The sequence below is a fragment of the Pollicipes pollicipes genome, unplaced genomic scaffold (assembly GCF_011947565.3).
Source record: "Pollicipes pollicipes isolate AB1234 unplaced genomic scaffold, Ppol_2.1 Scaffold_6686;HRSCAF=7923_pilon_pilon_pilon, whole genome shotgun sequence".
NCBI lineage: Eukaryota > Metazoa > Arthropoda > Thecostraca > Pollicipedomorpha > Pollicipedidae > Pollicipes > Pollicipes pollicipes.
In genome coordinates this window covers 4192062-4202279 of record NW_023596921.1, presented here as the reverse complement: position 1 = coordinate 4202279, position 10218 = coordinate 4192062, and the positions used below count along the sequence as shown (strand labels likewise).

At 54.8% G+C, this 10218-nt stretch overlaps 1 protein-coding gene across 1 annotated transcript; it reads left to right on the top strand.

Annotated features, from left to right (window-relative positions):
• The first annotated feature begins 376 nt into the window (after nucleotides 1–376).
• On the top strand, nucleotides 377–9074 carry LOC119108483 (myotubularin-related protein 8). Its single transcript, XM_037232054.1, has 11 exons — nucleotides 377–656; nucleotides 3585–3729; nucleotides 4424–4540; nucleotides 5042–5204; nucleotides 5612–5711; nucleotides 6032–6215; nucleotides 6536–6670; nucleotides 7244–7376; nucleotides 7748–7980; nucleotides 8268–8376; nucleotides 8929–9074. The coding sequence occupies exons 2-11, from the start codon at nucleotides 3706–3708 to the stop codon at nucleotides 9072–9074; spliced, it is 1344 nt and encodes a 447-aa protein (XP_037087949.1). The 5' UTR covers nucleotides 377–656; nucleotides 3585–3705.
• The last annotated feature ends 1144 nt before the right edge of the window (nucleotides 9075–10218 follow it).

Sequence of the window (10218 nt, the reverse complement as noted above, 5' to 3'; positions counted from 1 at the left end):
CAGAGGTCGTTTATCCATGGGCGTCGCCAGTGAGGGGGGTGGATGGTTCCAGCTCTCTCGATTCCAAACAGCGCCCCACCCGCACATGAACGGCAAAACTGGAAACGCCCTTGCGTGGCGCCATAGGCGGATGACTCGCTTGCCAACTTTTTGCCACGTTACGCGATTCTGATTTTGCATTACAGAGTAAGGTTTATACCAACACAACATATGCGATATTGCAGTGCTGCGGCTTAGGTGGATCGACCGTAGCCCGAGAAACTCTTGGAAAGTCTGGGGAGAGAAAGTCTCCAGACATTTGATTCAGCTGACTGCTGATGCTTCCAGATATACGCAAACAATGCGCACAGGGGCGTCACTTCTGCACCGTCTGGTACGCAGTGTTCGTAGACGCGGGTTTCCGCGGTCTCGGAGAGTGAATCGATTTCGCGCGGACCGACGATCTAGAGTTCATTTCGGATTTGGTTGGGGACGGTGTAGGTGGCTGAGCTCCTTGGCACATCGTGCCATTGTTGCGTGAGTGTAAATAAGCGGCGTCCTTTGTGGTAAAGTCCGAAAAGGTCTGGAAGTATTTGACCATACGAGACACGCGCCGAACGCCTGAATTCATCCACGGGAAGATTTCCCTCTGGTTGACAGGTTGAACCTAGATATAGGTGAGCTACTCCTAGCCTCAATGCTTTTTGGGCTGTTTGTTTCTTAGTGTGCTATCTGGTTATTCAGTGACATTTGTGTGTTATATGGATGCGATTTGCTATTGTGTGTATTGGTTGTGGTGTACATTAAGTTCCATCTTGATGTTTGAAAATGTTGTTTGCCATGCATTTTCAAGCTGGACTGTATTGTCTGCTAAAAGGTGAGCATGGTTGCAGGGTAACACAAGGTTTGATTGAGCATAAATATTTTTTGTGGTTATTTTGATGGAAGGATATTTCATGATGAAGCATAAATTTCATTGACTGTGCTTAGCTCTAAATGTTTTGAACATGCACATATGTCTGCAAATGTGTTGCCCAAACAGCCTGTGAACTATGGGGGATTTCAGGTGTCTAGGTGCTTTGGCATCCTGAATGTACCATACTTCCCAAGCTACCATTATCTGCAGGATGGCTGACAGTTCACTTTATGAGGCTAGTAAAGAACTGTTAAAGAGTTACAGATATAAGAAATGTGGGATTGACTAATTGCATTTTATGAAATGCAAGCAAGTTTTCCTGACTATTACTATGAATTATACATTTTGCACTATTTCTTAGGTCATAGATGATTTATGCAAAACATAAGCAGGTATGCAATTTAATTGTCTCTTACTTGTTTAGAATGTTATGAATGTGGAGACATGACCATTTAATATAATGCAGTTCAAGTAAATGATTGCAATATGGATGAAGAAATTTCCATATTATGCATAAGTACAGCATATTTTCCACTGTCTTATCATGCCCTTATCACTGCATGTCTGTATCATATGTATTGGCAAATACTTAGGTACACTTGTTAGTTGTCCAGTCTGCAAAAAAACATATTTATGATTGCTGCTAGTCAAAATGATTGCAACATACACAAATTATCACTGAAATGAATATATACTGAATATGCTGAATCAGATAGAATACACACCAAGTACTGGCCTAGTTGATAGTTTAATATCAGGATAATTTTGATGTGTCCTGAATGAGGCAGACCCATATAATGTTACCAGATACACTGCCATATGGTTCAATAATTGATCACACTTCAAAAACTCACTACCAGTATCATGTGTGCACATCTTATTTCTGTGTTAATTGCTGGACAGAATTGTCACATTGAGGTTATGAGTGTGTAAAATCATCAGAAAGATATTTTGATTTCTTTAGTTATTTACTAGCTGCTCAGCAGCACTTCATTGAGGCATAATTTCTAACATAAGGTTTGCAACCATTTGCTATGATAGGATGGTATAGCATGCACCAAAAAGCACACATCCATGTGGCATTGCATGACATTTAGTTTTTTCCCATATACTGCTGCTCTCCCTATTTTATCTGACATAGTTGGCAGTCCCATTGGCCCCCTTTCTGCCAACTAGCTGAGCATGGAGTGTAAAATGGCCACCTACTCCTTTTGCAGCAGTGCTGCCAGCTTCAAGGTCCTCTCACAGTAGCTCATCTTTTTGGGATATGCCTGCAGGATTTCCAGCATATTTTTTATGGAGATATGGTCAGGAAGACCCTGGAACTGTTGTCCCAGGATCACTGATGGGTCCATTAGTGCCACCATTGGGCTCTCTGTGGCATGTGAGTGGGCATGCTATCTTGTGTGCAGATGAAGGCTGCCTCATCAGAAGCCATTTTCTGGTGATTTGTGGGGTGTGTGTTGGTCCCTTGTTGCTCCAAATGACCTCTTTATGGTTGTCCTTTCCCCCAATTATTACATCATTATGCTTCAGCACAGCTCTCACCCTCGCATCTTGCTATTTTATTTTTACTGAAGTGTGACTTATGTGACCCCTTTGTATGCTGTAGGGCCTACTGAGTGATGCTACAGTAAACAGCAGTGATAGACATCTCCCAGCCCCTGTTTGTGAATTTGACTCTCTGGTCTCCCTTCAGGGCAGCTTTGACATTGACAGTTTTCACCACCTGGCTTGCCTGTGGGTGCTGGCTGGAGTATTTGTTGTCATCAAGAGATCCTCCATGTCAAAATATGCTTCTTCCTTCTTGGCTGACTCTGCCCTGGACTATTCACATGACTCACACATGTGTGCCTTACTGGGATAGGCCCTTTTAATAGAACCCATGTCTGCTGTTCCACCATGACAGATATCTGTGGCCTGTTAAGATAAGTGATTTGTTGAATGATTTGCATCTGTTGCTCAAGAAGTTCAAAAAATGCACACCATGTTTCATTCTTGCTTCACATAATCATTAAAAGTGTTAAAGGTGGAGAACCAAATGTGCTAATGGATAATGAGAAAAAAATGTATGAAATGCCTTGTCCATTAAGAACAGTGAGCAGTGCCAGAAGACCATGTGTTATAGCTGCTTTACTTTGTTAGGGATGACCACTAATGGAGTTTTTGTTGAAGGTGGCTGACATTTCATGTTTTGTAATCAAACCATGTGGTGAGTGGTTAGGAGCTGATTATTATCTGTTATTTTCATATAGCACACCTAGAAATAGCTTGAAATTATGTTCTTTGTGATCAGTTATGGCTACAGGTTGAACTGCAAGATCCACAGAAATGGGTCACTACCTGAAGTCTGTGACCTATGGGCCTTGTCCAGGAATGACAGCCCTGCTTCCATTGTTGCTGAGCATCATAATATTGTTTGAGGTGCACAGTTCGCATAAATGGGGTCTCTTGTCATCGAGGCACAGTAGAAATACATCTGACTCCAACCTTTTCAGTACAATTTCAACTGGAATCTTTAAATCACTTATTTCAAGCTAGTCAGGGAGAGAGAGAGAGAGCGAGAGAGGGCGAGAGAGAGCGAGAGAGCGAGAGAGAGAGGGAGCAGGAGTGTGAGGCGCGCCACGCAGCGAGCATCCGGAGTCCGGCCCGCGCCAGCCAGTGACGCCGAGCCTGCCACTGCCCGCAGGGTCGGTGGGCCGCAGGGGGTCACCGTGGACCAGTTCCTCAAAGGCGTCGGGCGGCAGCTGTCTCAGCTGCTGCCCGGCAACAACGATGTGGAGACGGGGGTGCGCGACCAGCAGCAGACGATGGAGATCATCAAGAAGCCCAAGGTGGGTGGGGGCCGCTGCTCCCGGTTCGCGGCGGGCCGGTGCGCCGGCTCGGTCGCTCGAGGTCTGCCCGGCCGGAGGGTGGGGCGGGGCGCCGGGCGTGGCCTGCCGCTGTCGCCAGTGCCAGGGTGACTATGTCGTACCTGTCTGACGGCGTTACCAGTGTGCGATCTGGCCTACAGATGTGTGCCTGGTGGCCCCCCCCCCCCCCCCAATATCCCAAGATCCCATATGCATGGAAGCTTATGGGATCCTAGATCCACCCTTGGGATCCAGGTCCATCTCTGCTGGTTTATACAACTGATGCAAACTACACCGGAGACTTCTACTTCATGCTGTAGTGAGTGCGCACAGGAAACGTGTGCTGTTGTTCCTGAAATTTGGTAGAATTGATAGTTTTTTCGGATATGCGACGATTTTTCAACTAACCTTTTCTTTTGTCTAAATCCTGGAGTTAATGCTGAATTTTTATAGATGCTTTGTTTACAGAAGAAATTGAATGCGGTCTGTGCGACAGTTTTGTGCCGCGCACGTGTAGTCGTACAAGCACACATGCCTGTTCCATCCATCGTGTTGCACCCCAGTGGCGTAAGGTGAGGCGCCTCGCGTGGTCAGAGCCCATGCAGTGCGGTGGCGTCATGCGCGGGCCGGCCCAGCGAGCCCCTGGTGGGCGCCTAACGGACGCGCCGCGCCGCAGGTGGAGAAGGTGCGCATGCTGGAGCGCTTCACCGCCGCGGAACCGGCTCCGGGGACCCTCTACCTCACCGCCACCCACCTCATCTTCGTCGACCCGCGCAACAAGAAGGAGACTTGGGTGAGCCGGCCCGCTATGGCACGAGGGACGGGGGTTTAGGCAGCCGTGCAGCGTGCTTTGACAGGAGGGGAAGGGCAGTCGGGCTTGATGATAGTCCACGTCGTGCCATTGTTTATATGCGATCACAGGTAGGGTTGTGAGCTGGCGTATCCGCAGGCGCGCCGACATTCCCACGTAGCTTCCTGCTTGCACGCCTCGTTCCTATTCCTAAGCTGTGTTTGGTAAAACTGACCCTGGTGAGATTGTTAGTGATAATATTCTGCTATTTTAACGGTTCACTTCGATAGACGTGTAGGCGACAACAAACGCCTGGTGATAGCGTCGGGCCGCCACGGCGTTTCCCGTCGGTGTTGCCGCGCCCGCCCCGTTTCTCACCGGCTCGTGACCCCGTGGCCACTGCAGGCTGTTGTGGCGCCAGCGTGCCTGGCAGCGGCGCGCGGCCGGCGGCGCCGTTCCGGCGTCGCGCCGCGCTGCTGACGGACGCGGTCGGTCGCGCCGCAGATCTCGCACATGCACGTGGGCTCCGTGGAGAAGCTGCCGCTGACGCCGGGCGGCTCGCCGCTGCTCGTGCGCTGCAAGAACTTCCGCTCGGCCACGTTCGTGTTTCAGCGCGAGCCCGACTGTCACGACATCTTCACGTCGCTGCAGCAGCTGTCGCAGCCAGGTGCCGTGCTCTACCGGCGCCGGCCTCGGTTCGGCGGCGCTCAACGCCGTGCATGCAGGCTCATTTGCGTTTGGTGCCGCTTGAATTCGCTGGACGTGAAGTTGTTCTATTTCTGGCGATGAGGATGGGAGGTTGTGGGGTACGTCATTTGACCCACGTGTTCGGACGCCCGACCGTGGAGGCGAAGGGCTGTGATCGTGCCACGCCTGGTAGATATCGGCATTGAAGCGTGCCCCGACACTTCCAAACATCCGCGCTTGATGAACTCGCTAGTACTTAGCACGTGACGCCGTTCTCTGCTGCCTGACGCACTGAGGCTCGCCTACAGCCAGCTCTGCACCGGTCTTTGGTACTGCGCCTCGACCGTGTGCTGGGCCTTGGACCCTGACGCTCCGCCGCCGTTCTAGTGGAACTGGAAGACCTGTACTGCTTCCACTTCACGCCGCGCAGCACGGAGCTGCGCCAGCCCGACGGCTGGGACACGTACGACCTCAGCGACGAATTCAGGTCAGTGCCGGCTCCGACCAGCTCATCACGCCGGCGCCCCAGTCTCTGACCTGTCAATCATGTGGCGGCTCCCTGGTGGCGCCGTCTGTCCGGTCCCGTGCTTATTAAAGCTGATCATGAAGTGTTTTCACGTAGTTTACGTGCATAATTCATGGCGTCATAAGGCCACGTGTCACATTTCGCGGTCATTGCGTTCAGTGGCGTGCATTGCACAGGAACTCATTTGGTGAGGCATGCATCACAATTAACGGCCGGTTGCTGGCGGCCTCTGGCGTCCGGCGTCCGGCCGGCTGTAAGGAACGCCGCGTGCCCTGCGGCAGGCGGATGGGCGTACCAAACGACGTATGGGCGCTGACGGACATGAACGCTGCATACGAGGTGTGCGACACGTACCCGTCGCTGCTCTGCGTGCCGGCCGCCGCCAGCACGGCCGTCCTGCTCGGCTGCTCGCGCTTCCGAAGCAAGGGCCGCCTGCCGGTGCTCAGCTACCTACACTCGAATCAGGTGGGCGCTTGACTGCCACCGCCGCATCAACTGCGTGCGTCGCTGGCAGTTGTCGGGCAAGACGTGCGCCTCTGGTCCTTTGGCAGTTGTCGAAACAAAACATGACTCGCTGTGCTGTGACCAGTCAGATGTCCAGTTCGGCGCGGTGGGCACAACGTGGCGCCAGGGAGGCGCGTCTCGTGATCTCGTGATTGGTGGCGCGCGCATGCCGTCGCCGCCGCGCTGCTCGTGCAGACGTCAGTCAGGCAGTCGCCGGGGGCGGCCGGTGACCGGACGCGTGCCGCCGGGCCGCTGACCGGACGCGCCCTGCGCTGTCGCAGGCCAGCATCTGTCGGTGCAGTCAGCCGCTGTCCGGCTTCAAGGCGCGCTGTCTGGAGGATGAGCAAATGCTGGAGCTGCTACGCGGCACCAACCCGTCAGAGAAGCTGATGTATGTCGTGGATACGCGGCCCAAGGTGAGTGAACCGCCCGCGGGGGACGTGTGACATGGGTGACATGTGAACGGGTGATGTGTGACACGGGTGATGTGTGCTGCGGATGACGTGTGACGTGTGCTGTGCGTGACATGTGCTGCGGGTGACATGTGACGTGGGTGACGTGTGCTGTGGATGGCATGTGAAGTGGGTGGCATGTGCTGCGGATGATGTATGCTGCGGATTACATGTGACGTGGGTAACGTGTGCTGTTGATGACGTGTTAAGTGAATGACATATGCTGCGCATGACGTGTGACGTGGATGACGTGTGCTGTTGTGCGGCGCTTGACAGAAGGGGAATTCAGTGAGTATGTCGTAATGAGGCTAGTGGGACATACAGAGCGAACGGTTGGAATCAGTATGCACGATCTTGGGTTGCGTGTTCTCCTGTCACATTTGCGAACCGTGACCAAGGGGGATGGGGAGCGGGCGGGCACAAGGCTCACCGAGCCTTTTGCCCGTTTCCTGTTGATTTTTGCCATCAGTTGATATGTGAAGTCGCTTGAGCATCCGACTATGAGAGCCTGGTCTATCTTTTCCCCGTGGTTTGCAGATCAACGCTATGGCAAATAGAGCGTCAGGGAAAGGCTACGAAAACGAGAACTTCTACCAGAATATCAAGTTCTACTTCTTCGGCATCGAAAATATTCATGTTATGCGAAATAGCTTAAATAAACTGGTGGAAAGTAAGTGCCCGTTTTTGGATATGGCCATATGTTTGATAGTTTGAAAGCTCTTGGCAAGAAGCTAATGTTTTGTCTTTGTCGTCAGCTTTATAAGAAATATAAGGCTACGATGCTTTGTTTGTGCACTCCACTAAACTGGCGGCTCAAAAAGACCTCACTAGTCCGGATGAATCAAATCATCGTATTCCACAAATCGACCAAAGTCTCCACCAGGGTCGCGTACCTCCCAGGGGACATCCCGTTCGTCAGAGTCGTGACAATGCATCGTTGCCAGACGATTGCCATATTGGCGCCGGATGCCGCCGGCCGCGACCGTCCCCCGCGGTGCCGCCGCCGCCGCCGCTGACCGCCCCCGCCCGCGTACCCGGCAGCCTGCGAGAGCAAGACGTCGGCCATGTCGACGTTCCTGTCGGGCCTGGAGTCGAGCGGCTGGCTGCGGCACGTGCGCTCGACGCTGGAGGCGGCGCAGTTCGTGGCCGCCTCGGTGGAACAGGGCGTGACGGTGCTGGTGCACTGCAGCGACGGCTGGGACCGCACCTCGCAGACGTGCGCGCTCGCCGAGCTGCTGCTCGACCCCTACTACCGCACCATCCATGGCTTCCAGGTGAGCGGCAGATGGCGCTCGCCGCCCGCCACCGCTCCTGCGGCAGCCGGGGCACAGCTAGCGGTTCCCTCGGCAAAGCCCGACCAGTCTCCCTGGACTGGCGGCTTACAACGATCGGACCCTATTGCAGGGAGACCAGTCTGCCACAGGCCTTGGGCTTGTTTTGTCACGTTGGTGTGCGTCGTACTGCACGTATGTGTGCTGTTTTCTTCCGCTCGGTGGGCTGGGCTGTGCGTTCCGTGAGCGGCGGTCCAGCTCTGACGGCTCTGGCCTCCGCCGCCCGGCAGGCTCTGATCGAGAAGTGCTGGCTGGCGCACGGTCACAAGTTCACGGACCGCTGCGGCTTCATCCAGCAGGACCCCAAGGAGATCTCTCCCATCTTCACGCAGTTCATCGGTGGGTGCACATTGCGGAGATCGTGACTCAGTGTCGTGATTGTTACCTGTGACGGCTAAGCGCTGCTCCCTGTTGTTCTATATGTCCTACTGCGAGATCCCCGCTACAGGAGCGTGGGGCCCGGCCGCTGTCTGTTGTCGTGTCCTTCCAAAACCGAGTCCCGCTGTCTCGGCTTGTGCGCAGCTGGCACATCCGTGTCATGCTCCACCTCCGCTTCTGACGGCTGACGTCCTACCGTGACCCTGCGTCAGTCGGTGTCGAGTGTCTAGTATGTGTGTGGGTGTGGGTGTGGGTGTGGGTGTGGGTGTGGGTGTGGGTGTGTATGTGGGGGTGTGGGTGCGGGTGTATGTGTGGGGGGAGGGGGTGTGGGTGTGTTGTGGGTGTGAGTGTGGGTGTGTTGTGTTCAGTGCCGGATTGAATCAGCAAATGTAGCTCAACTCCGACCGCGTGCCTAGTCAGCGTCGAGTTGAGTCAGCAGCTGTAGTCCATCTCCAACCCTGTGTTAAGTCAGTGTCGAGTTGAGTCAGCAGCTGTGGTCCACCTCCGCCTCAGATGCGGTGTGGCAGCTGAGCCAGCTGCAGCCCCAGGCGTTCCAGTTCAACGAACGGTACCTGCTTACCCTGCACGACCACGTGTTCTCGTGCCAGTTCGGGACGTTCATCGGCAACTGTCACAAGGACCGGCAGGACCTGCGGTGAGTCGGCAGCGGGTGACGGCGGTCGAGGGCCCGGCGGCAGGCGTGGCCTGCCCCGCCGGCGGAACCCGGGACACGGCCGGCGGCCGGACGCGGGGTGTATGGGTTGAAACACCGCCGAGCTCGCTGCTGAGAGAATGACCGCAAGTGAAGTAACGCTTCACTTCCGGACGGCGGCGAAAGTCTTTGACATGGGCTTGTTAACGTACTTGGTGGGGCATTGGCTTCCGACCTTGTCTTCGTTTACCCCGCGCCTTCCACATGCACGGTGTTCCCCCTCCAGATCTCCAAGAGAACCCCCGGAGAACGCTGGCCCTCCTGACGCTGCCGTTGTTGCCTTGCCTCAGGCTGTCGGAGCGCACGTACTCACTGTGGGGCCTCACGGCACAGCACCTCAGCGAGTACACCAACGCGCTGTTCGACCCCACGCGCTTCCCGGGCGCGCTGAAGGTCGGCCTGCCGCCCCAGGTTGTCCGGTGAGTGTCCGCTGGCTTTGCGGACCGCGGGCCCCGGGTGGGGCGAGCGTGTGCTCGGAGGCGTGGTTTGGCGTGCCGCCAACCGAGCGTCGTCGGCGGCGAGCGTCGCCCCCGCGGGGCTTGGGTCTTGCTCTTATGCGCTTTGAGTCGGATGTTGCTGCGCTCCTGGTCAAAGTCGCGTGCTTCGTCGTTAATACTGAGGCTGGAAAGTGCCCGTCAACGTCCATGTAACCAACGTTTGTTTTGGAGGTTGTCAGATCCAGTTGCCAGTTGAGGAGGCAATTCTTGTGACTAAGTTAAAAGAAAAGCTACTGGGACGAAAATCTATGCACGACTCTGTCGTCGTGCTGCCATATTGGTGCCTCTCCGGATGGAGCGCAGGACCGTACCGTGACCGATAACAAGCAGCTAACTTCACGTGCCCGTTCGCCGCGCGCTGGCCAGGTTCTGGCGCGGTATGTACTCCCGCTTCGAGTTCGGCGTGCATCCACGCGAGTGCCTGCTGGAGGTGGCCAACTACCTGTCGGACCACAAACCAGTCGATGCGGGACCATATCCGCCTGCTCGAAAAGGTAGGCGGCGGCTCTGTCGTGATGGATCAGGGTCCCTGGCCCGTGGGTAGGATAAGTTAGTGGTCGGGTCTGCCGTCGCTGACTCGAGGTCTGCGGTCCG